General features: G+C 43.0%; 1 protein-coding gene across 1 annotated transcript in view; it reads right to left on the bottom strand.

Moving 5' to 3' along the window:
• The window catches only part of LOC128981723 (ras and Rab interactor 3-like), a 148,656-nt gene that overhangs the window by 17,797 nt on the left and 105,630 nt on the right, over positions 1-25,229 (bottom strand). Inside the window, exons 20-22 of the mRNA XM_054400658.1 lie at positions 23,218-23,332; positions 8,140-8,212; positions 4,357-4,448 (exon numbers count right to left, since the gene is read on the bottom strand). Of these exons, the coding sequence (XP_054256633.1) occupies positions 4,357-4,448; positions 8,140-8,212; positions 23,218-23,332 (280 nt within the window). The remainder of the gene's footprint in view (positions 1-4,356; positions 4,449-8,139; positions 8,213-23,217; positions 23,333-25,229) is intronic.

Below are 25,229 nucleotides of genomic sequence, written 5' to 3'. Positions count from 1 at the left end.
GCTAATGGTACGTAAAAGTCTTATTTTTGTTGAAAGAAATGGTGCATAAGCTTTCACACCTCTGCACAAAACAAGTGTGAAGAAAGGTTTGCCTGTTTTTCATATGTGAGATGCTTCAAACTAGGAGAACAAGCTCAGAATTTTCACCAGAAACCTCCTTCTTGCCAATTCTAGGAGACTCCTCTAGTGAAAACAGTTACTGCCATGCAGCCTATGCAGTGTGAGTGGGAAGGTACATGTAATAAACATGAATGATTGTGTAAAGGGGCTTATGGCTTGTTCAGCAATCACTGCCATCCAAATAAAAATAGCTGTGGATACCTGAGGTGGGGTGTGACAACCTTAGGCTGACCATGGGAAGGTGTAGGGATGATATAAACAGCCTGGATCCAACATGCACCAAGAGCACAAGAGACATCAGCTGAAGATGACTCTACTACACAGCAAGCTCATGTGGTAGAATCAGTTCTACACGGAGGTCTGATCTTGTTTTGCAATGCAACCAGTCTGAAATACATTCCATGGATTAAAATTATCATTAAAGTCTATAGCTCTGGAAGAAAATTATCCATAGTTATGCCCACTCTCTGTTTTGCATCTTGCCTTGATGCTGCCTGCCTGCAGGTGTAAGATGATGCAAAAGGTTGCATGCACAGGAAGGTTGTATATCAAAGGATTAAAGAATAGTTAAGTACTTCAGTGACATCAACAGTGATTGAAAGAGGAAGATGGTGTTTCATATGCAAGTAGTAATTTCAGTATGTCACAAACCTCTTATTAAAATTTGTCTTTGAATACCAGGTTTTTAAAAAATTGCAAAGTGTCTGTACATATTTGAATAGATTCAGTATCATATTTAACCTATTCCCCTTCTCCCAGGGAGAAAGGAAACTCACTCCCAGAGGTGAGTTTTCAAATTTGTTTGCCTTACCAGAATGATTGCTTTTAGTCACTCTTACAGCTGCTTATGCAGGATCCACTACTGGAAGCACCAGGAAACAGGATTTGGCAAACCCCATGTGTTCTGACCAAGGAAAAGGGTATAAACGTCTGAGGGTATTCCCTGGGTGAGGACTGTGTAGCTGCCCAGTTTTAGGGACAAGGAGAAGATGGGGATTACTGGAAACACAAGGATGCAGACAACAATTTCAGCATCTATGCTCCCTGGACACAGAGCTGACACTGATGCACACTCTTCTGGGTGAACTTATAGCGGATGTGAACGGAGCTGTCACACAGCACCTAAGCTCTGCCCTATCCTTGGTGTCAAGCCTGTCTCACTGCAAAATCATCACATGCTGGGCCCAAGAGAGGGTGGATGTGGCTGCACAGGTGTGGGATGACCCTCACTGCTAGACATGCAGTACAGTTCTCAGGATGGTGCCTTCAGCTGTGTCTTGCCAGGACCCTGTTCTCCTGCCAGCTGCACCAGGGCAGCTCCCAGACCATCACAGGGAAGGTGACACAAGGCTGAGCTTGCCAGAGCCCTGGGCAAGACCTGCCTGTACCTCTTCTTTAAAACCAACACTCCAGAAAAGCTAAGGAACTGAAAGTTAGAAAGACCATACCAATACCCAGAGCAAAGAAATTCCTCCACTAAAGCCAATCCAGAACTCAGGAGCCAAACATGTCCAGATAAAATCTCTCTCCTGCCCACTGCATCCCCAAAGGCAGGCCACTCCTTTCCGTTTTGCTTCCCTGTGCAGCCATCACTTTTGATGGTTTCTTGCTTGCAGCCAGCTCCACACAGTTGCTAGAAAAGCCATCCCTGATGCCACCATGGCCTACCCTCTGCAGGACTCTGCATTTCCCTCTTGGTGCCCTGAGCCCACTGCTGGCCTTGCCTCCCTCTGCCAGAGCTGTGGTCCCCTGAGCCACAGCCAACTGCCTCAGGGGCAGGGACTGTTCCCTTCTCTCCAGAGGATGCAAGTGCTACAGGCAGGGCAGCATGGGCAGGCTGACTTGTCCCTGCCCCTCCACTCCCTCTAACCAAGCATTTCCATAATACAGGCACAGAGTAAGCCATGCACAGGTAGGTTAAAAGACTGTCCATTGCCAACAGGATAAAACTGACAATTTAGTCTTGAGCAGCATAGGCTAGTGTTCATGGTTAATTTGGCTTTAGCAGCATGTCAGCATACTTTCTTAGGGAAGTTGAGTTTAGAACAGCTTTATTCTCTGATTTCCTACCATGAGAGGGAAGACAACAAAGAAATATAAAATGAAAGTGTTGCCAGGAACAGCAGCACTCCTCACAAGAGAATTCAGGATTAGACAAGCAGATGCAATCCCACATAATTACATCACGTTGTCAGTCCCTCAAGTCTGAGAATGTCTGGTGAATGATTTCCTTTAAATGCTCCAAATCTATTGGGTATCAGCAAATGCAGGACAGTGGAATTTGCTTGTTTAAGTCAGAATATAATGCTGTGGAAATGGTGAGTAAACCGCTCCACAATAGGGGAGTTGTTTTTCAGGTTTTTGGGGGGGTTTTGTTTTGCTTTGTTTTCTCAGTAGTGGCCAGTGTAAGACACTGTGACGAAAATGCAATGCTCCACTCAGTTTGTGAAGGATCAGGTAAGGTGGTCCTGCCAGCCACGCTGTCTCTTTCCTTAGTTTACACTCTGGGAGGGATAATTAAGCAGTTCTTTGGGACTTTGGGCACATCTGTGATGGCATATGCTCTTTGTGCTGAGCAATCACACTAATTCTCCTGCTAAAATATCTTCTGACCAGTGAGGTCAGGACTAGAGGGTCGGCAGTACATCTTCTTTGGAAATATAGATAACAGCCAGTAAGATGTCTATCTGCAGGCTGGAACAACCCAGCCTGCAGGTAGACATCTTACTGCTACCCCTCTCAGAAAACATACCACTTTGTAATAAATAAACAGCAACAGAGGAGAACTTCAACGAGTGCTAGCTTTACATTTTGGGCAGCAATTATTGTTTTTGTATCTATAAAATTTTGCTCTATGAAGCAGTAAAGAGCATCATTCATTACTCTGGCCTGACTTTACTAAGAGAGAACAGCACTCTAAGAAGTTAGGATTGTTTCCCAGAAAATCTTTACACAACAGCAGGTTTTCTTCTGTGGTCAGAAATTTTCCTGGCATGCAATGTACTGTGACAAGCAAACCTCCAAATATCACCATTTTTATGACTGCCAATGCACAGGAGAGAAGGAAGGAGTCTGCAACTAACACTGCTTTGGTGCTCATGCTTCAGTTAATCCTTCCTTTCAGAAGTTGCTGGAGGCCACTGGCTGAGTCAGGATCACCTCTGCTGGCTCAAATTGGGCTGAAGGTTTGAGAATCATGATACACTTTTTGCATTATAATCCAAATGTTTATACTTGTTATAATGAAATAAAAAGTAGGCTTGAAACTTGCTATCTCAAGCAGCAAAGTACCTTTTTTGAAGCAGCGAGTGCTGGGTGGGCACCTACATTGAAGCATGCTTTGATAAATTGGAACATATTCAAAATAGAAGACACTGAAAGTGTTTAGAGGCAAATCCCGTGGTCAAATTCAACAAAGCTGCATGAACTGAAACTAGTGGGGTTTGCCCATGGCATAATGCCAAAGATCCAAAAATAGATCTCTGAAACTTTAGAGTGCTCGAGTGAGTATCTGTAAGGGAGTTCTCTTCGGCTCTCTTCAGCTTTCACCGTAGCTTGGCTGTTTTCAGTGGCTGAAGAAAAACTGAGAAACAAAGTAGCATGAGAGTGGCTAACTGAAACAGCTGTCTTGAGTAGAGGGTGTTAAATGGGAAGGAATAGGAAAGACCTTCTTTAGTTTACAGGGCTGCATTTCCCACCTCTGTCACTTTATACATCTTAACTAAAATTTGCCTGTTTGGTGCTGTCACTAAAAATAACATTCCTTTTTGTGTCTGATTAGTGTGAGGCAAGAGAACACACCGGGACCAACTAGAAATCCTGCAAGAAGCAGCAGAAATAGCAAAATTTAAAAATATCATACTTCCATCAGCATTGCCCCCACACATCAGAAGGGGAAATCACAAAGGTGTTTTCCTCTTTTCATGTACCTCAGATGCCAACTATATCCAATGTGTGTAAGCTATCTGAGAGGCTGTGCCATGCTTCAGTTGTTGAAAGCCTCAGTTTACACAGTTGGACAATAGGGCCCATGCCGTGCACAGAAGTCCAAGTGGAGGTTTATGTCCACAGGGGCAGGTGCAATGCAGTTCTATAAACACAAAGGCTGAAAACATCTCTCTTGCATTCAGGCCTCCTCAGCTACTTTGAAAATAATGGTTCATCTGTCCCCTCAGCTGCAAGGCATCAGGTTTCTAAGAAGTTTGAGTGAAACTCTGTCTGATTTGAGAGACTTACCTATTCCAAGACTAGAGATAATTTCAAGGTCTTGAAAGCTATTGGCTTCTATTATTGCTTGTGGCAACTTCAGCGTGAAGGGCAGCAAATCTCTGTAGAAAGAAACACAGTAAAAAAAAAGGAAAAAAACAAAACCAAAACAACAAAAGAATAAACCCCACAGGTGATAGGAACTCCAGATTAACTCTTGGTTTTAGTGACTGAATTGGTTCACAATTTCAACCCTATTCTGCAAATGTTCTGGATGCTGTCAGAGGAAGATCTCACAGCCAGGAAAATATTATAGACATGGTGACAGCTTGGGTTGCTCTGCTTTCAAAAGAGATGGCCCAGCTTTTGTGGCAATGCTTCCTGCTGTGCCACTGGCTTAGTTACTGCATTTTGACTTCCTCCTCTGAAAACAGCAGGAACGCCTCTCACCGCAGGGGAGGCCACAAGGGTTGAAATAGTTTCCCATGAAAAGTAAGGTGTTGCAAATTGTAACTACTGTCATTAGAAAAAACTTTTTTTTTTTCTCGGTGTTGGGGGGATTTGCAATCCTTTCCTTTCTTTTGACCCCACCCTGCTTGCTCTCTAAAGATCAGTGTAAAAGGCACATGGACACCACAAGACTCAGTGGGATTGGGGAAGAAAGACCCCTCCTGGTGAAGGGTAGCCCCTGGGTGAACTCACGGACAGTGATGACGTGCTGCATGAAACTGGGAAAACACATCTATCCCTCTGCTCTCCCCTCTCAGACTTCTGATTCCTTGTCTCTGGAAAGATGCTGTAGTTTTACTGACAACAAATACAGTTTCTCAGAAGCCATTAGTTGGGTTTCACTGAAACACACCCAAGTCTCAATTTAATGGAGCTCTTGGGCTGGCAGTGAACTGTTCAGGTTTGCCTCTTCGCCAATGACAATTCGCTAAACCAGCTTCTACCTCAATTCCTGTTCTAACAATGTCTAGAAAAGCCAGAAGTAAGTGTCTCCAAAATGTAGCAAGGAATGGTGCAGGATCATATTACACACCGAGAAGGTTAGCACAATGTTCTGCAAGCTGCAGGAAATTGTTTTAGAAAAAGCTGGCTTTGTGAGTATGTGATCTCTGTCACACAGACCCAGACCCCAAAAACGTGTGTGACACAGTGCTGGGGAGGACCAGTCTGTTGGCAGAGAAATGCAGGAGGGCTATGTTTGCCCTTATTAACAGCTACATCTCACTGATGTACTGTGTGCTCCATGGGTTCTCTGTGTACCACTGAGCATTCTGTTATCACATCATTTGACATAAGCTGATGTGATTCCAGGATTACTTTTCCTTCATAACAGATATGGTTAAAAGAGGAAGAGGGTCCATGGACCTTCTGCTTGCTTGTTTCATGATTGTTATATTCATGAGTAATTCCCTTCTATTTTATTTGCTTTGCCTTTTTTTGTTTCCTCTCCTTTCCCCCAGAAACCTACATCTAAAAATCTGGGAAAATTAAGACATTACCCTAATAAATAAAATCTGGTTTTATTCATGGGGCAGCAGCTTGCAGACAAGCCACCGTGTCACCTGCTACCTATAGGTGTTATTTTTATAATATAAGGTAATCTAGCCAGGCCAAACTTTCTTTTGAGAGACCTGTCAGGCTTAATAAGCTGTTTTCAGCTATTTAGAAATGACTACTTGCTACAGCCCTGAGAGCAGACCTCTCCATTCACCGTCACAGAGAGTTCCTACAAGATGCCAGCATGATAGGTCAGTGCCTAAGCAGCCTGCTTCTCTCAGAAAATTATTTATTGTTACCTGCTTCTCTCAGAAAATTATTTATTGTTACCTGCTTCTCTCAGAAAATTATTCCCAATTTATCTTGCACTTTGACAGCGACTTGAGAAGTCACATGAAGCACCTGAATGTCTATTTGACACTCAGAAGTAACATCTATCACAGGAGCTAGCAGAAAAAAACCTTTTATTTCTTTCTGGGACTCTTAAGCCATGATCGTGTCTGGAGGAAAGCAGAAGTGAGCATTATTTTCCCTCCTATCAGTCATTTGACTAGAGATGTCCAATTTTTGTTTGCATTTGGGTTCTTTGCCTTGGTAAGACAGAAAATAAAAAGTGTGTCGGTGTGAGCTGAAATTCCCCCCCCACCAACAATAACCAGGCTAGCCCAGTCTGGAAGCAAATGAAAAACTGTATTTACAAGCAGATGAAATGCAATGAATATGTACAAATACACAAAATTCACAACACTTACAAATATATACAATCAACAGAAAAACACAACCAAGCTCCCTTTGCTTCCCCCCAAGGGGACCCTCCCAAAGGGGGCCTCCCTCTCCCAGGAGCTTCCCCCCCCAGACCCCCCTGGACAGAGAAGCAGAGTTTAGTTAGAGCAGAAAGTTGTTAACTTAACTGCCAAGGTCAGTGTGTTATCTTCAGCCAGAAGAGAAGAAGAAACAGCAGCCAGACAGCCCAGCAACTGCCCCCACTGCCGAACGCAGAATGTGCAGAGTGCCTACTTTGTTTTGGGTAATAGTTCTTAAACATTTCTATCTATCCAATGGAAGTGTTTAGAACAATCGTTATTTTGCTTTCTTACACCCAATAGTGACTTATTTACATTCTTTCACTTTCTCTGTTCTGAACTTTGCAAGGAAAAATTAAAAAGACAGTTTCAAACCACCACAGTAAGACAGAAAATTTTACATGGGTGCAGGGAGTAATTTATGGCCATTCTACAAGGGCGTGTGTACAGATCTAGAAAAACATCTTTTAGTTGATGGGGGTGAGACAGAGCATGGTCCCTTGCATGCAGGTAGGAGTCCTGGCCCAGCAGCACTGAACTCAGCTGGCTGCAGAAGCAGCCTTCAAAATAGCATGAATATTACTGGCTGGGTAAGCTGCTGCACGCTGTATCATACCATAGATACACTGTTGCTGCTATGTGGCCCAAAAAAATCACTAACACAACTACCCTCTAAACATATTCTGCATCTGCTTTCTCCTCTTAAACGGAAATAACTGCTTGAAGAGTCATCTAAGCTTATAGAGAGGTCAAAAGTTTATATCCAACTCAAAACCAGGTCTTCTGCAACAGAAATGGAATTAACAGGTTGTGGAGGTATTGCTGCAATGTGCTTGCACAACCACACAGATTAGAGAAGACTGCAGGCACACAGGTTTATTACACAGAGAGACTCATCAGCTACCAATCGATCCTTGTTCTAAGGAAAATGACCTCACAGGTCTTTCCAGTCTCCATGCCCACTATGTCTGGTATTTCTGTGCTGAGCAAAAACCCAAAGTCTTTTCTTTGCTATGTTATTTTCTTTTAAAATTGTGGCCAAAGAACAGCAACTGTTTCAGGGCTATTTCCCTGACAGATTCCCCATAGATGATTAAGTGCTCTGAGTCTCACAGACAACAGGGCACTAGTGGATTTGCTGAGTTGCTGCCAGGTGTGTGTGGATGCGTAAAGCTGCTTACATAACAGACTGTTAATCCAAGACCCTTTCCCTCCTTGCCCTGCAAGCCCCACTTCTATGCCTCAGTTGTTTCTGCATTCAGCCCTGCAAACCTTCAGACACAGCTTTCAGCCTCAAGAACAGTTGTGGTTATAGTATGCCTGGCTAGAAACTAGGTGATCCAGCCACATCACAGTTATTAGTATCTGAAATACTTCCTCGTCTGGCAGGTTAGAGTAAAGCAGAGGGAATGGCAGGGGCTACGCTGCGACTGGGTACAGGGGAAGGGCAGTCTAGAGGGTAGAGCAAAGCAACTGCTCCATGAAAGCAATGAATCCAACTCACCTACTGACACAGTAGAAGGCAACCAGTTTGAAGACATCCTCAAATACAAGAACAGATCCTTCCAGGTACAGGACTGATGAAAACAAAAAAGACAGCAATTGCTTTTGTTGAGCTCTATGGTAAAAAGACTGGTGGGTTTGGCTCACATATCTTGTATTCTGTGATTGTCCAGTATTTCCACAGACTAACACAAAAAAGCACAAAGAGAGGGCCAAAGGCAGTGAGATTCTTCAGAGAAACACTAGAGAAGAAGTGTCTGGCTTTCTGAACAGTGAGCTCAAGGTAGCAGAGTGTTGTGACAGTGATAGAAACAATGTTATGGAAAAAAAAAAGTCAGTTCAAAGCCAAACATTTCATCACAAGCCCATCTGCCCCTAAGGATATGCATATCTGCAATACAGATGGGGCTGACCTTGTGACTCTCCATGCTGGAATCTAGTTTGGTCACCATGGAAAAAGTTCTTTGAAGAAAAAAAAAGAAATAGAAATTACTGTTTCATTACAATGTGTGTGGTCTCTGACCTGGGTCACGCAGGCAGCGTGAGTACAGCCTATTTGTATTTCCCCTGTCTTCTCCCTCCCATTGTGTTATACAGTGACAGCACCTTCCTTTAAGTGGCAAAATACAATCTGCACCACATTGCACAGTTTTTCAAATTGTCCTCCTTTATAACAGCATGCTATTGGCATTGTGTAGCCCAAATCTCACATGGTATTATAGTGCTCTTGGCTGCTAAGCTTGACAAAATTCCCTGTCCACTGAAGAAAATTTCACATTGACCCAAGGCAGAGAAAAAGAGATGGCTCTGCAGGATCCATCTGCTTCAGTTTCATAGTCTCATAAATGGTCTGTGTCTGTATGTATGAACACACCTTCACAGAGACGGACAAGTCTAGGGAAATCTGCAGCAGATTCTAAAAAAAGCCTGCTTACTGGTGGTGCCCCAGAAGTGGAGCCCCAGAGCTGCACTGTTCCTGCCACAGGAGCACATCAGGAGTCCTTGAAGAGCAAAACCAGCTCACACCCACACAGCAGTGCCCTCAGCAGCTCTGCATCTTCCTTCTCTCTGTTTTCCAGGCAACAAATCAGAGCTGTGGACACAAAGCTCAGCTATTGTGATTCCACTTCCTCAGTCTGCCATAATTCACAGCCCTGTTAAATGTCTCCAGCTCCACACCCCGTCTGCCTGGTTATCAGTTCCTCGACAAAGCAGGGTCTCCAGCACCTCAGGGAGGCATGTGCTGGCTCTCCTCTCCCTTGGCTTCATGCACTTGCTTTTGTTCTCCAGCATGCAAAGTATCCCACTGGAAGGAAATGCTCAAGCTTGTCTCTCATTCAGCTTCATAGTTCATTCCCAAAAAAAGGCATTTCCTCCTTTTACTTCTCCCTTACTCCTAGCCCAGGCCCAGCAGGTTGCTAGTTTTGGCTGAATACACCAACAGAGGCACTTTTTAAAGAGGCAAAGGCTGTGTAATTCTCAGAAGTCATTCCTAACAACAACCAGTCTTGGATCAGCAGGAACAGATCAGTCTCAGCTTGTGAACTGATATCAGGCTGCAATGTGGAATTTAAAATGTACTTCAGGCAAAACAACTCCTTTCTCTTGGTTTTCTCTATAACTGAAAAAATAAACGCTCAGCAAACTTTTTTCTTTTTCCATAATAAGAACCATATTTCAATCAGGGATTTTCATTAAACTACCATGAACTATTTCTATAGCTCTAACACAGGAAACAAAAATAAAGACAAAACTCATTGCTGTTCTAGAGAATGAAGCAAACCCCAAGAGTCTGAAGTCACTAAAATTTCAAGCAATTAAATAAAGCCCTTTGTGCACATGATGTTTTTTAAGGTCTTTTTTTTTTTTTTCCTGTTAAGAACCACATGTTTACTTTGGCATGCCAAGTTGCAGGTGTATGTACGAGAGTAGGCTGCACCTGTACACGTTTACATACAGGAGCAGATCACTTGGATTGTGACTAGTGATTGTTTCTGTGCTTGGAAGCTCTGCTATTTGGGAACTTGAATTTTAGATAACAGAATATTAGTCCAAACCCCTCAGTGTCAGTAACATCCCCACAGAAGTGTCTTCTTGTCACACAGCTACTTCTCTAATACACAGTTAATAGCATAAAACATGACAAATCACCAGGAATAATATACCTAAAGCAGCCTGGGTACAAAAGATGCTCTAGCTTAAGGACAGGAGTTTTCAGCAGGTGTTTTGTAGAAACTGGACTGTTCTTGGTCTGCTCTGAGAGGTCATAGAAGGTAACAAAATCAAGCATATTTGTTGGTAGGCTGGAATTTGTAGTACAGAGATGCACAGCTCTGCTGGGACATTTTTGGGTGGCTTTCAAACAAGTACAAACAGAAATGGACCATTACTCAATGTATTAGAACTTATTAGGATTGACCGTACTCTGTTTTCTGTCCTTTGAACAACTCAATAAGCAAACAAGACATGGCCAGGTTATGAGCTGCTATAAATATTTATGATTGTCTCATCTTTCTCTTTACTACACCAACATGCTCTGAAGAGCTCCATCTTTAGGCACTGACAAGAATCTGTCTTCATGTTTCATATATTCTTTAGATTTCCCCATCATTTCTCCATCCAGATGCTGCTGGTTTTGAGTGACCCTGTCCTTGGGCATTCTGTCTTCCTTTCCTCATTGATTTTTCCACACAGAATAGTATTTGCTAGTCCTGTTGTCTGGTCACATGGACAAACCACCCAATTTCCATTTTCTCACTGCTTACAGGGACTGCTTAGGGACCCAATTACTTCAGTTTCTTCTTCCCTAAGGATGCTGTTAGTCCCATTCACTGCGTTTGATATCTGTGCAATCATTCAGAGACATTTGAATCCAGAGATACAAATTCCAATTGTGTTCATGGAGGACTACTGAGAACACAACCATCCTCAGAAGCCCTGCTTGCATGTGCTTGAGATGCTCTTACCATTCTAGATTCTGTCAAACTGTGAGATTTGTCATCATAGGAGTGATCCCAGTTTTGTAGTTCCATTTTAAGACTTAAGATTATAACTCCACAGTCTCCTAACCAAACCTCCCATTGATGTTTCCCTCCTTTGATATAAGTCTATGGCTTGATATCACAGTTGTCATGACCATGATTGCACAGACCTTTGCAGCAAGCAGCCCTGTCCGACTTTATTGCTATTTTGCTACCCTCAGCCCTTTCCTCGCCACGAAGATGGGATCACTCCAAGGCAGTTGTTACTGACTTTCCTACTTCCAGATGCTAATGCTCCTAGCTATTGCACAGGACAGGTTAGCTGTTTCCTGCCCCAGGGGAGTGAGCCCTGGGTATTGTAACGGAGTGCAGTGACTACCACAGCAGAGGAGCTGAGGCTGTTGCATTTGCCACCACACATTGTGCTTTACAGAGGTGTGTGTGAGATGTAATTCCTTCAGGTTATTGCTTCAGTTCCCTGAACACCTGTAAATCTCCTTCTGGCCTTTACTCATGCACTAAGCTGGTGCTGGTATTAAGAGAAAGAGCTTTAGCTGGATAGAAGGAAAATTAGATTACATTGGTTGAAGTCCTTAAGGTGTTTATGGTGTCCTACAACAACTCAGTCTGAAAGTTCCCAATATCTGTCCCTGACACTGTTTGTTGTACTACTTTTTGAGGACCTTCTGGATGGTACTGTATGGCCTTCAAGTGCTATGTTCTAAAACAATGCTTATCTGTTCGCTCTTCTCAAGGCCTTTTTATTTAGTCTGAAATCTGATGCTTTGGTTTTTGCCATCTGATGTCTAAGCTGTAGTTCCCTTTTTGGTTGCACAGTCAGGCAACCAAGGCCTGTTTTGTCTTTATTGTCTTTCCTAGTGATTCTTTCAGGAAACTGTCAGTTATTCCTATTTTTTTCCCTCATGAAGGAATGGCAGAAACTTCCCTGATTGGAATTCTGTCAGAGTCTTCTGTTGTGCATCCAGGTCATGCTTCCTCAAAGGATTTCAATTTTATGGTTTCCTACAGAGTTTAATTTTTTCTGGCCATGATGAAAAAATCACTACTGGTAGCAGTTCCTGGGAAATTGAAACTAATGAATTACAACAGTGATTAAGTGATAATGAGTTTGGGTCTCAAGTGCAAGAGAAATCTATTTTTAAACTATGTTTTTCACAAAATATAAATGCTTTGTGCAGAATGAAATGAATGTCATTAAATAAGATGCAAAACAGTGTTTTTCACTCTCCTGAAGCTGGGGTTGAGTTGTGGAGGGACATGTAGCAGAGTTCACTATTTCCCTTCTTACTATATCCATATCCTGATGCTAAGAAAAAAGTACCTTCCTCATATCTAACAACCACAGGGGTCTTTGCCACTTTAGCTCATCCACATCCACATAGGCAAATGGGCAGCACCTTGGTGTTCATCCAGATTTTATTACTTTGGTTCACCATTAACTCCTGCTGTCTCCCGGTGTAACTTGATTGAACAGAAACTTGCTACAGTCATTTTGCTGCTCTGCTTCCTCATTTTTTCAATTATTGTTCCAGGAGGGGCTGAGAAGGTGACTCTTAAGAGTACTTCAAGCACAGATAATCCAGCTAAAAGAAAACTGTCACAGCTCCTCAGTGCTTTCTTTACAGGTATCCATGTGAACGGTCTTGGCAAGCCCACGGGCACTGCCAGCTGTTTCAGGGGTTAAGAGCAGAGCACAGTCTGGTGAATGGCTGCTTGGTTTCAAAGCATTTGCCTTCCTTGTCAGATCCTCACTCTGCATCTCCTTTGCAGTGCTTGAACAAACACCTTGAAGTCTGTGGAAATTCCACACCTAGTTTGCACTGTTTCTTCAGCCATAGGCTGGAGGAATCCAGGACTTCATCCAAAGACCAAATGGCAACATGAGGTTTAGCTGGAGTTTTAGATGTAGCCACCTAGCAACTGTTTTCTTGCTCTGAGATGAGGCAGGAAACAAGTGAGGGCTGAGAGGACTCCCAAGGTCACCAAGGGGAGTAGAGTGACACATTCAATAGGCATGGTCCCTGCTGTAAGCAGTAGGGTACTGTAGGATCACTGCTGGAGAAGTCACATTATCACAGGCAATTCACCATCCACCCATACATGACGATGGCAGTACAAAGCTTATGCTGCCTAGCATGATGATTTAAACTGTTGGGGCTCAGGGATAGGGCTGACAAGACAACCCAAATATAGATCCCTGCAAGTGGCTCTCAGAAGGCAAATTCATTTGGTAGAACTTTGTGAAGTAAATGAAGGTTTCAGATATATAAAGAGTCTCTCCCCTGTGCCTCATACAACAGGAAAGGATGCTCTGACTTGAAGTTCTGGGGGATTAATTCTTAGCAACAATTTTCAGGTTATATAGATAATCCTGAGATTATTTTATGTGACTAATATATGTTCTCATACAGGTGTATTTTATGAAGAACATTTTTTTTCCATTTACTTTGGAGAAAACTTTATTACTCTGGCTTTGAGATACATCATAAAATACCATAGAGTTGAGGTTAATCATATATAAAAAGGAAGTTTTCTGAGCATTTTAAGGGAAGTCATCCAGTACCCAGAACTCTATTCTACATGAGAGACTTCCAGGAATAAACATCACACTTTCCACAGATGAGTAATGAAAGGGACTAGCCCACTCTGAAGTGGCAGAGGTCAATAGGGTGGACATTACAAGGAAAAAAATATATTTCTGCTTCTTAGAGCTGCAATCCCACCTAGCTGCCAGTCTAGTGGAAGAAGGCCTTCTGATTCTCACTCTTCTGAATGGGGCAGGTTGCACAGATTTTGAGGGTTCTACTTAAAGGTCAAGGTATGAGGTCCTTACTGCCCTCATTTTACTTCAAGCAGTATCTTATTTACTTCATTTACAAGTATAAACTCTTTTTTATTAAGGTCTTTAAGATTTTCAAAGAGCAAACACTGTCCAAGGGCAAAAATCTAGTTTTGTTTCAGTTTAGCTGCTGAGACAAGGGCACCAGTACTATGGATACTGATTCAGAGTAGCTGTTTCAAAACTATTAAGCTTTCTGGGTTATGTTCAAGGTACTGAGCAGAGTAGGGTAAGACAATATTATCCTAGAACAGCACGGATAGTCTCTAGCACTAATTACACACAGCTTTTGCATTGTGCCTCTTGGGAGTGAAAAATAAGGCAAAAAAAAAAAAAAGGCAAAAAAAGTCAAAGTGAGGATTAACAAAGCTAGCAAGACCCTAACAGCTTCTTTCCAACAGACCTTCCCTACAATCCTACCAGTTTAAAACCTAAAGTAAAAATGAAAATGTTTACTTGGAGAGCAGAGAGTTAACTCTTCAGGATAAGGGTTTTAAAAAGAACAAAAAAAAAAAAACCCACTCGCAACCAGAATGTTTCCAAAACAACTTGTAAGCCACACAGAAACCTGGCACTGTTACATCCTGAAAAAGTAGCTGTACAAGTGTCTCATGTTTTAAAAGTGTTTTATGTTTTAAAATAAGCAGTGCATCAAAGAGATGTGGAACTTGTCTTAAACGAGAGGGACTTGGTGAGACTTTCTGCATTTAGAAGAGAAATGAACTTGCACAAGAGGTTATAAAATGTGTTCTCACATGCTTTACAGTATTCCACAAACCCTCAGTCACTGTTCTGCCAAACCAAGACCCTGGGCTCCTACATCACAATGGTCTACTGATGGTGCCCAGTGATAGGACAAGGGACAATGGTCACAGACTAGAACAAAGTAAGTTCTATGTAAACATAGGGCAAAATTTCTTTACTGTGAGGATGATAGAATACTGGAACAGGCTGCCCAGGGAGGTCGTGGAGTTTCCTTCTCTGGAGACTTTCAAAATCCGCCTGAGTCCTGTGCAATCTGATCTAGGAGAACCTGTTTTAGCAAGGGGGTTGGGACAAGATGGTCCCCAGAAGTCCTTTTCAACTCCTACCATTCTCTGATTGATATGTCGGACTATTCTCCTTTATGCCAAGGTGCCTACCACACTGAACAGGAGTAATTTACTATGTGAAAATAAGATACCAGCCTGCTTACCCAGAGGACTCCTTCTGTCTAATTAAACTGCTTAAAATTTGAAGGTTAAGGTTAACTACATATTCAGCTTTTCCAGCCTCCCCTGCTAAAATCACACAAACTTCTATTCATTGACTGGCTAATCCTTGAAAAGTAGTGTTGTACAAGTTCTGCTGCTGAAATGTATGATCTGCTTAATTGAGATGGAATTAGGGAAATCAGCCATTCTTGGCAAGAGAGGGGAAGAGGAATCTTCTCTCCCAAGGGCTTTGACAACTCCGTTGTTACTTTTTTCCAGAATACTTCTGCTTTTTTCCAGGCTAGTCAGGGCCAGAGCTGACAACAGTTCCTTACTTCACCTCAATCACACACTTCATCGCACAATAAAGGAAAACATTCCCCTGAAGTAAACCAGAAAAATTAGCTTCCCTGGCAGTAAGGCAGCAGAGCTGCATGTCAGGTACACAGAAAACACAGAAAGTGTCTGCACCGCAGCCTGCATGACAGAGAGGAAGATGGGGACCAGAGGGGCAGGAAAGCATGCATACTTGTGACCAGCAGATGAGGGATGCTGAGAGCACTTCTTGTGACACCAGTGTCATAGAATCATAGAATCAACCAGGTCAGAAGAGACCTCCAAGATCATCCAGTCCAACCGACCACCCAGCCCTAAGCAATCAACTAGACCATGGCACTCATCCAGTCTCCTCTTGAACGTCTCCAGCGATGGTGACTCCACCACCTCCCTGGGCAGCCCATTCCAATGGGCAATCACCCTCTTTGTGAAGAACTTCCTCCTAATATCCAGCCTAGACCTCCCCTGGCACAACTTGAGACCGTGTCCTCTTGTTCTGCTGCTGGTTGCCTGGGAGAAGAGACCAACCTCCACCTGCTTACAACCTCCCCTCAGGTAGTTGTAGACAATGGGTTCACCCCTGAGCCTCCTCTTCTCCAGGCTAAACACCCCCAGCTCCCTCAGCCTCTCCTCATAAGGTTTGTGTTCCAGGCTCCTCACCAGCTTCGTTGCCCTTCTCTAGACACGTTCCAGTACCTCAACATGTCTCTTGAATTGAGGAGCCCAGAACTGGACACAGTACTCAAGGTGTGGCCTGACCAGAGCTGAGTACAGGGGAAGAATAACCTCCCTAAAGCACAAAGTCACAGCCTAAGCTCACCTAAAACCTGGATCCTGCCTCTCCTATGGCCTTTGGCCACGGTCCTTTCCCATCTCCTTTACTTTTGTTCATAAGGCTGCAGTAAGGTTACTGAGATACTGATGTTTTTGCTTTATATATATTCAGTAAAATTATGCTCTATACTCAACCTGAAGCTGCAGATGCTTTATGACCTTTCTGGATGGTAGACAAGTCTCCAGGGTGGTTCATGCAGTGGTTGCCATGACAGTCTCCTCTTTGTCTGTCTTATCACTGAATAGCAGCTTGGGGTATCATAAAAAATATAAATAACTTGATCTTTTCACTCTGTAATGTCAGGTTTAGCTTCTCATCCATTCAGAGGAAATCAGAACTATAAATAGTCCTATCCCGCTTTTCAGGCCTTAGTTTACAGTATGAAGAATTCTTCTTTCTGGTGTCAAAAGCTGCAGGGTTTCCACTCAAGGAGGCCAACCATTTCAGTTAAAGTGACTGTTTGAAAAACAATTCTGGTGTCATTACAGTGATACCAGAAGTAACTGAATGTACGTTCTGATTGCCCCCTCTGCCTGCCCTCTGACCAGCCAGAGGTTGCATTGAGTTGTTTGACTTAGGAAGGATAGGAAGTACATTTACTCCTTGGATTGTCCTACTCCCTTTAGGATCTGTGCAAAAAGAGCCCAGTGGTGCTATGAACTCCACATGATGAAGTCTATCTCAGCCCATAGCCAGCTCAGCTCTGCAACATGCCGAGGGGCATTTAATTGCATCAACAGGGCATTGCTGGGCCTTTTCATGCATGTTGAGATACCTCCTGTGGGTTAGTACAACTGGAAATCTGCACTGATAAACCCAAGTGAGCACATTCTCCCCCCCCACACAAGATATCTACCAAAGAAAGGCAGGGGAAGATCACAGGTGAGGCACCAAACCAGGAAATATTTACGGCTTATGTACTTTTTCACCACCATCCCTCTGTAAATCTTAGCAGTATTTCTCCCAGAACCTGGGTCTTAACAAACTGGGAACTGCTTTTCTTCTTCTACTGACACAACCCTTCTGAGAACTGCTATCTGCCCTAAGCTTGCCCACAGACTGACTCAGTCTCACATGGGATCACTCAGGCTGGCATGACCTCAGGAGTCTGTAGCCCAAACCCCTGCTCAAAGTAGGGTCAGCTGTGAGGGTAAACCAAGCTGCTCAAGGCTTCATCCAGATCTGTCTCGAAAAACTCCCCTGAAAATCTGCAAATGCTACCCAAACAAATGACTTCATCTTAGAAGTCCATGTCATGAATACCAGCACATACTTGAGTTCATTCACTTTAGCTATGACGTGAAAGATCCCATGTTTCTGACTTCAGCTAGTACCACAGATTTGCACCTTTTCCATTTCCATTCCAGTTCAGAAGGGATCAAAAATCAATGCAATTAAGATTAGTTCTTAAAATGACAGATTGTTTTCCTATAGGTTGTTTTCCTAGATCTTCTCTTTTCTGAGTCTTTAAGAAATGGTAAGGTTACATATTTAGGTTTATCTCTGCAATTGTTAGGGATGCTTCTCTTTCTGGAAACAATAAAACAAAATAAAATTTCTGTCTATCTTGACTCCACTTCCTGATTCCAGCAGGCAATGTGTTAGCAGGAAGACTTACAAAACTAAGGAAGCTATTGCAAGAGCTGCCAGCACTTCCACAAAAACATTTATATGACAAAGATCATCGGCACACTCTGGCCACTCTCATTAAGGGACTTAAGTTGTGAGTAGGCTGCAGTAACTGAGCTAGCCACCCATTTTTTTCCCATGACCTGATTCATGTGGTGCTTCAACGCAGTTCATGTGGGAAAATACCAACTGACCTGCTGTGTCATGTTACCTGCAAGGATTTTGGTCTTATTTATGTTAATGCAGCCTCGGCAACACGCATTAAAAGATATCTTAAAATAAAAGAGGGAGATTTGCCATAAAGGACCATATCTGGCCATAGTGGCCAAGGTGTCAGCAGAGTGCAATAGGCAAGTCCATTATCACCTTCTGAAGGTGTTTGAGCCAATGAAGAGCACCTACTGGGTTGTTCCTAGTCAGTCTGCCTCTTCTTCCCTGCCTCATGCTCACTCAGTGAGCACCCTCACATAGTGCTCAGATCTACCAACCCATGCAGACACACAGGCAGGGTGGTAGTAATTGTGATCTCGACATGTTGGTATTACTTGGAGAAACTTTATTTTAGCTTTCCTATTTGATTGTTTTAAGGTAATTTCAAGACCCCTATTATGCTCCAGATCATTCTGTGTTTGTCTCCAGAAAAGCTAGGAGGGACAGGGAAGGCAGAATTTTAATTTAAATCCCAGAATTTTCCTATGATAAACAAAATAAATACAATACAGACAAGACTTCACTATAAACCTCTCCTTCATCTGTATTGGAAGAGATGCTTCTGAACAGCTACACCTGTTGGCAGATTGTCCCTGAGGCATGTATCTTCATAACTCTGTGAAAGTAAAAACTACTGCCAGTAGCTGCACCAAGTCTATCATGCTCCAATGCTTCTTTCAAGCTCTCAGTATGTGTTACTTCAAACATGGTCATTAACTGGAAACATCTGATTCTTTTAGTACTGCTGCAATATCACTGATCTCAGTCGTACGATTTCTGACTCCATACACATAAAGTAGAAGGAGACCTGGGGTTACAACTGGATAGCTGAGAAGAGCCAAGGGTAGGAGCCAGCTGAGGAGATGGTGCTCACTTCTTGAGGGATGTGAGGTTAGAGCTCCATTTTGGGATGAAGCTGAAGCAAGGGAAAGCTCCCAAAACTGAAAGGGCACAAAACAGTTACAATTTTAGCAGAGCTTGAGAGGTATCTCTCAACAGTGCATCTCTAAATGGAAGAAATCTTGTAAAACTAGCCTTCATTCTGGGAGTTTTCCACTGTTCTGAGTAAGAAGGAAGGGATCCTCCAGGCCCAGAAGCAGTGCCACAGAGATCCAAGGCTTTGAAAGTTGATGAAAGTTCATGAGAAATTTTTGCAACTTTGTGATGAACTGTGTGGTTATCTCCTGTTGAGTCTCTACCATACCTGCTGCTGCAGCCAGGCTCTGGAGGAATTACAACCACAGATGAAAAAACAGAAGAAAAGATTTTAAATCTAGTCTCTTCATTCTCCTGCTTTATGATTCTAAGGGTTATTTCACAAAACAGGTGAAAAAGCCTCAAGAAAAAAAAAGGAAAGGGGTTTCATTTCTTGACCCTCTTACCTAGTGGGCTCTTTGGTGATTTCCATTAAAAAAAAGAAAAAAACCCAGAAATTAAATCTGGTCTTCCCCTCAGAAAACTATAGTTCCCTAAATATTTCATCAAACATCAACAAAGCAGATCTGATATAGGGAAAAGAAAGTGAAAAACAACGATCCACCATTATCTGGCACTGTAATGCAATGAAGCTTCCTTTTTTTGTAGTTCAGTGAATGACCATGGACCTCAGGGGCTGGGCAGCAACCTCCCTAGTGTGATTATGACACTGGGGAAAACCTCTTCAGATACTATCTGCAAAGAATGGCTTTTTACAAATAGCTGAGCAGTAAAAATTGCTGTTTAAAGCTGCCTATGGTAAAAGCAAGAGATGGACATAACTGGAGAGATGGCACAGAGCCACCTCTAAGGATAGCACATCCTTTCTGTCACTTGTGAAGCTGAGATTGCGCTGACTTCTTGTGAGAAGGACAAGAATCACCCAAAATAGGAAGCTGAGATGGGTTGCAACTTGAATTTTAACTGGAAGGGTGGATCTCCATAAAATCTGAACTATGTAACGTCAAGGCAAATTTAGCTTTCAGTTTACATCTGAATGTATCAACTCTGTGGAATCTAACAAGCAGAACCATGGGAGGTGAAATTGTTCCCACTTCTTCAAATCTTTTAGGAGGAGTCAGCTTTCAGAGAAGGACAAATAGCAAATCATAGAGCTTATGATTTGCTTATGTGTTAACTCAAAAAAGGAAATACTATGAGCAGGTCAGCAAAACCAAACCTTCTTTTCCCCAGTACTGATGGGAATGGTGATTCTCAAATAGCAGGGGAATTACAACTGCTGCTTTTGAAGGACACTTGGAAGGGCATCAGCTCTGCACCACTTTGAGCAGACTCAAAGCAGGTAACTATCAGGAAGATTCACCTTCCTGTTTGTCATGTTCAGTGGCAAGCTGAAGCCTCCTTTTAGCAAGCACAAAAGAACTAAAGAGGGACTTTCTAGCCTGGAAAAACCCTGTCAATCTACAGTGATCCTCAGGCTATGCAACTGGTGTGCTGTATACATTCTCTGGAACTGTAACACTGAACTTTCAACAGGCTTACATTCCACAGATAACAACTCTGGTCTGCAGTTACTCACCACCATGCTCACAGGTCTACTAACCCAACACTTATAGAATACCAGGGAAGAGTGAAGGGCACTTAATTAAACTAAGGCAATCCAGACATAGCATGTTATTTATCAGGGAAGCTCAGGTTCCAGCCTTAACTCATTTAAAACATTCAGACAACATATAATTTCATTTCCTAAAAGAGTAGCAGAGTCTGGAGTAACAGAGACAATGTCAAAGCTAATGTATTAGGTTACTCCAAGACACAGAAGATTTACCATCCCCTCCTTGTGCAAGATGAAGTCGTTTGGTTTTAGTAACATGAATTACTTCAATATCTTCTAAACTCAAAAGCCAGACTACTTACTACATTTAGGAAAAGTGACCATTTCCATGCACAGTGTGTTCCTGTCAAAATGGTGCAGAACTGAGAGATTTTCTACAGCTCAACACTGACAGAACTCAAGCAAAAACTAATGTGGATATCCACCATAGGAATGTGGCAGTCTCACAGCTGCAGGGATTGCTGAACATGTGATAACAGTTCTGCTTTTTGAACGAGAGCTACTTCTTAATTACCCTCCTCCACCTACCTTGCAAATTGTATGGAAGCAGTGGAAACTGATTGAATTCCTGTTCCTATCAGAAAGCCATGCCTCTGATCACATCCTTTGTGTTAAGGTAGTGATAAATTAGAATAGTAAGCAAGTCAGTATGAAAAACATGGCAGAAAAGTCTTTCTAGCTAGGCTAGCTCTCAGTGAAATTTTTGTACTACATTTTACTTTGCCTGTCCTCAAATAAATCAGATTTTATGGCACAGGACACAAGACAAGATGTAACACTTATATAAATTACATTTTTAGGATGACATGAGTTAATTTTTTATCTTTTAGCCAAAGAAAAACTTGAACCATCAAGACTCAATTCCCCACCATACAAAACCTATGCCCTAGGTCAACTTCAAATAACCAAATAAAGAAACAAGTTTCCCCACCCTGCAGCTAACCCTTGCCCTTGTATTTTTAGCCTGGACACTTGAAGCTGTGGCAAAAGGTTTGCTGTTCCTGCCCTCATGCAGGAGCAGTGAATACGTGCAGCATCTCTGCAATTGTGCGCTCCGAGTTGCGTGCAGATGAGCAAGAGCTTTCCTGGGGGCATGCAGCAGCCAGCCAGGCAGCTGCACTCTCTGCAGAAGCAACATGGTGACAGTCTGTGGTCTGTGCTTGAGATTAGAGCAGATTAAGAGTCACTTGTCCCCCGGCTTTGAAGTGTGTTTATGCTGCAGAGGTATGCAAAGAAATGTAAGAGAAGGTAAAAACTAAGTTGAGCAACTGTCGAGGGGAAACAAATAAAGCATAATGTTGGTCAGCAGAAACACAAGTGTAGCACTGAGTAACACATGCCCCAGGAGCTGGCTTTGGGGCAGAGCTCAGTGACAGAGGATTTGGATGTGTTCACATCAATAAATAGCAGAAAGTTCTTTGGATGAACTCTTTCAAGTGCATGTTTATATGACAGTCCTAAAGTTCCTGTGTTTACAAATCACAGAATCATAGAACGTTAGCTGTTGGAAGTGACCTCTAGAGATCATCGAGTCCAAGCCCCTGCCAGAGCAGGATCACCTAGGGCAGGCCACACAGAAACACATCCAGGTGGGTTTTGAGAGTGTTCAGAGAAGGAGATTCCACAACCTCCCTGGGCAGCCTGTTCCACCACCCTCACAGTAAAGAACTTTCTCCTCATGTTGAGGTGGAACTTTCTGTGTTCCAGCTTTTACCCACTGTTCCTTGTCCTATTACTGAGCACCACTAAAAAGAGGCTGGCACCTTCATCTTGACACCCACCACTCAGATATTTACAGATGTTGATCACATCCTCTCCCAGCCTTCTCTTCTCAAGAGTAAACAGCCCCAGTTCTCTCAGTCTTTCTTCATAGGATGTTTCTTGCAAAACAATATTTCTTGCATAGTGGAAATCATATGCCTTACACATCCATTCACACCGAGGGCTGTAACAGATGTGGCTGACTGTGAACTGGGTTCCTTGGCTGTCTGATTGGGAATAGTACCAACACAACCAGCCCTGAGACTCAGCTGCTTCCCAGAAACATCAAGGTGTAGAAAACAAACAGTTTAGGAGTAACTGGTTGTTCAGTATGACTGTATGAGGTGCATTAAAAGGGACTATAGCAGATGTCAGATGCCTGGTGAGCCTCAAATTCAGTGGCAGAATAGAAACAGTGAGTTAGCCTGTCAAAACCTTGCCTTTTTCTCAGGACTTCTACCTAGTAAAAAGCAGCTTCTCTTGCTTGATCAGGGTGCTAGCCTGCTCATCTAGGGATGCTTAATTTTTCTGTTCTGAATCTGTAAATGATAACACAAGGTAAAGAACTACAGAGGAGCTGAAGGAAATATCAACTGAACTGCACTGTAAGAGCAAGATATGCAAAGAACCTGCTCATTGCATGAAAGTTTACATAAACACTGATGAGCACAAGAGGAGTAGGTGCAATAACCACAGTAAGATCAAAAAATGTAAAGAACTTACTTGATTTTTCTTCTTTAATGTTGTACTCTAGCACACCAGGAGCCTCATCCTGCACAGGCAGGCAGACTGCAAGGATCATGTTGTTCACATTACCTTCTTTCCTAACCAAGAATATCTGAAAGGGCAAAAAGGAATCAAGAGCTTAGCTTCATTATACTAACTTCTGAACTTTATTTTAGGTCATTGGCAATGAAGTTTTTTATCAGTACAATTCACCTCTAAAAGTTCTTATTTTAGCTCTGTTCCACTTGGTTGAACTTTACATGACAAAAATAAAGAATAAAGGGACATTTCATCTGGGTGAAATTCAGATCTTGGAAGGAACCAGCAAAATTTGTATGCATCACTGATGCCCCACTTAAACCTAAGGCAAAATGTTTCACTAAGTGAAGAGTATAAAGCTGCACTCACGATTGCAAAGTGGTGGTCCTCACATAACTGCCCAAATCATAGACAATTCACCCTAGAATGTGCTGGTACCAAGTCTAAAGCAGGTGAGTCACTTGTACATTGAGAGGGAAAGGACACAAGTGTCTACAAGTGAAACATAAGGCCAAAGGATCTGGTGGCCACAATGTCTCATGCAATCAGAAGATGATTCAGGCTGGTAGGAACCCCAGGAGGGCTCTTGTCCAACCTCCTGGGTGAAACCATGGGGCTAGAACAGGTTTCTCAGGCCTTTTTTCAGGCAAATCTGGAGAACCTCCAAGGTTGGAGGCTGCACAACCTCTCCAGACAACTGTACTGCCACTTCTGTCCTCAGAGGGAAAAAGCATTTTCTTTTACAGTCAGAGCTTCTCTGTTTTCAATTCATGCCTCTCACCTCTTGCCCTCCCACCAGGTAGTGCTGAGAAGTGCCTGTCTTCATCTTCTCCATGACCTTCCTGTAGGTACCAGGGGGCTGCTGTGCAGTCCCTCCTAAGTTATTTCTCTTCCTGGTTAAACAAATCCTGTCCTACAGCCTTTCCTCAATAGGTCTGTGCTCAGCTTGCTGCCTGCTGCCCCTAGAGGACTTTTCCTACAGAGCTGCACAGCCAGGCAGTACCAGCCTGGATCACTGCTGGGCATCTGCTTCCCAAGGGCAGCCTTTTTACGTTTGCCCTTGCTGAATTTCACAAGGTTCCTTCCAGCCCTGTCCCCACAGCTCATCTAAGATCTCTGGATGGTAGCACTGACTTGAACTGTTTTGGCTGGTCCCAAAATCACAGAGCAGATGTGGTTGAAAGGAACTCTGGAGATCATATAGTCCTTCCCCCATGTTCCAAGATAGATCAACTACGGCAACCCACTCTGGATTGTGTCTTGTTTTTTATTATCTGCAAGGATGGAAGCTCTATAGCCTCTTGGGCAGCCTGTTTGAGTGTTTGACCACCCTGACAGTAAAAAGGCTTTTCTTAATGTTTAAACAGAATTTCCTGTGTTACCTCCTAGTTTGATAAGCAACTCCTTCCACTTTGCAGCATCTACACAATCTCTCACAGTGCCATCACCTCAGCCTCTGCCATTCTTAAGAGATTAAGCCCTATGGGCTCAGGTCCCCCAGCAGCACAGAGGAAATACAAATAAATCCATGGCAAAGAGCTGCATGTCTGAAACTGGCCTATTTCTAAAGCAGGGGACCCCCACTTGTTACATCACAGAAAGAACCTGCAGCTGGGAAAAAAGCCATAGAAGCTCTCCCTTCCCCTGGGTCCTACCACCCATGTGACAGCTCAGTCCCTCTAACCCACCTCAAGAGACAACTGTGACCCTGGATCTCAGCAGGCACTAATCTCATATTGCATCATTCGTATGAAATTAAATTTAAGCAACACAAGAAGTGAAACTTGGAAATTAATCACTTCTGTTTTCCTGATTGGCACAACTGGTTGCCATGGCTCCAACAGCTAAAAATGGACCGTGGCTGTTCAGATAAGAGTAAGGCAGGGTTTTGGAGCTGTATCTAACTCTACTGTCCGGGGCAAGACTGATACACAAACCAGACTCTTATATTTTCACTGATGTTGGAAAAG

This window comes from Indicator indicator, chromosome 4 (assembly GCF_027791375.1).
Source record: "Indicator indicator isolate 239-I01 chromosome 4, UM_Iind_1.1, whole genome shotgun sequence".
NCBI lineage: Eukaryota > Metazoa > Chordata > Aves > Piciformes > Indicatoridae > Indicator > Indicator indicator.
This window is presented reverse-complemented; position numbering and strand designations above follow the sequence as displayed.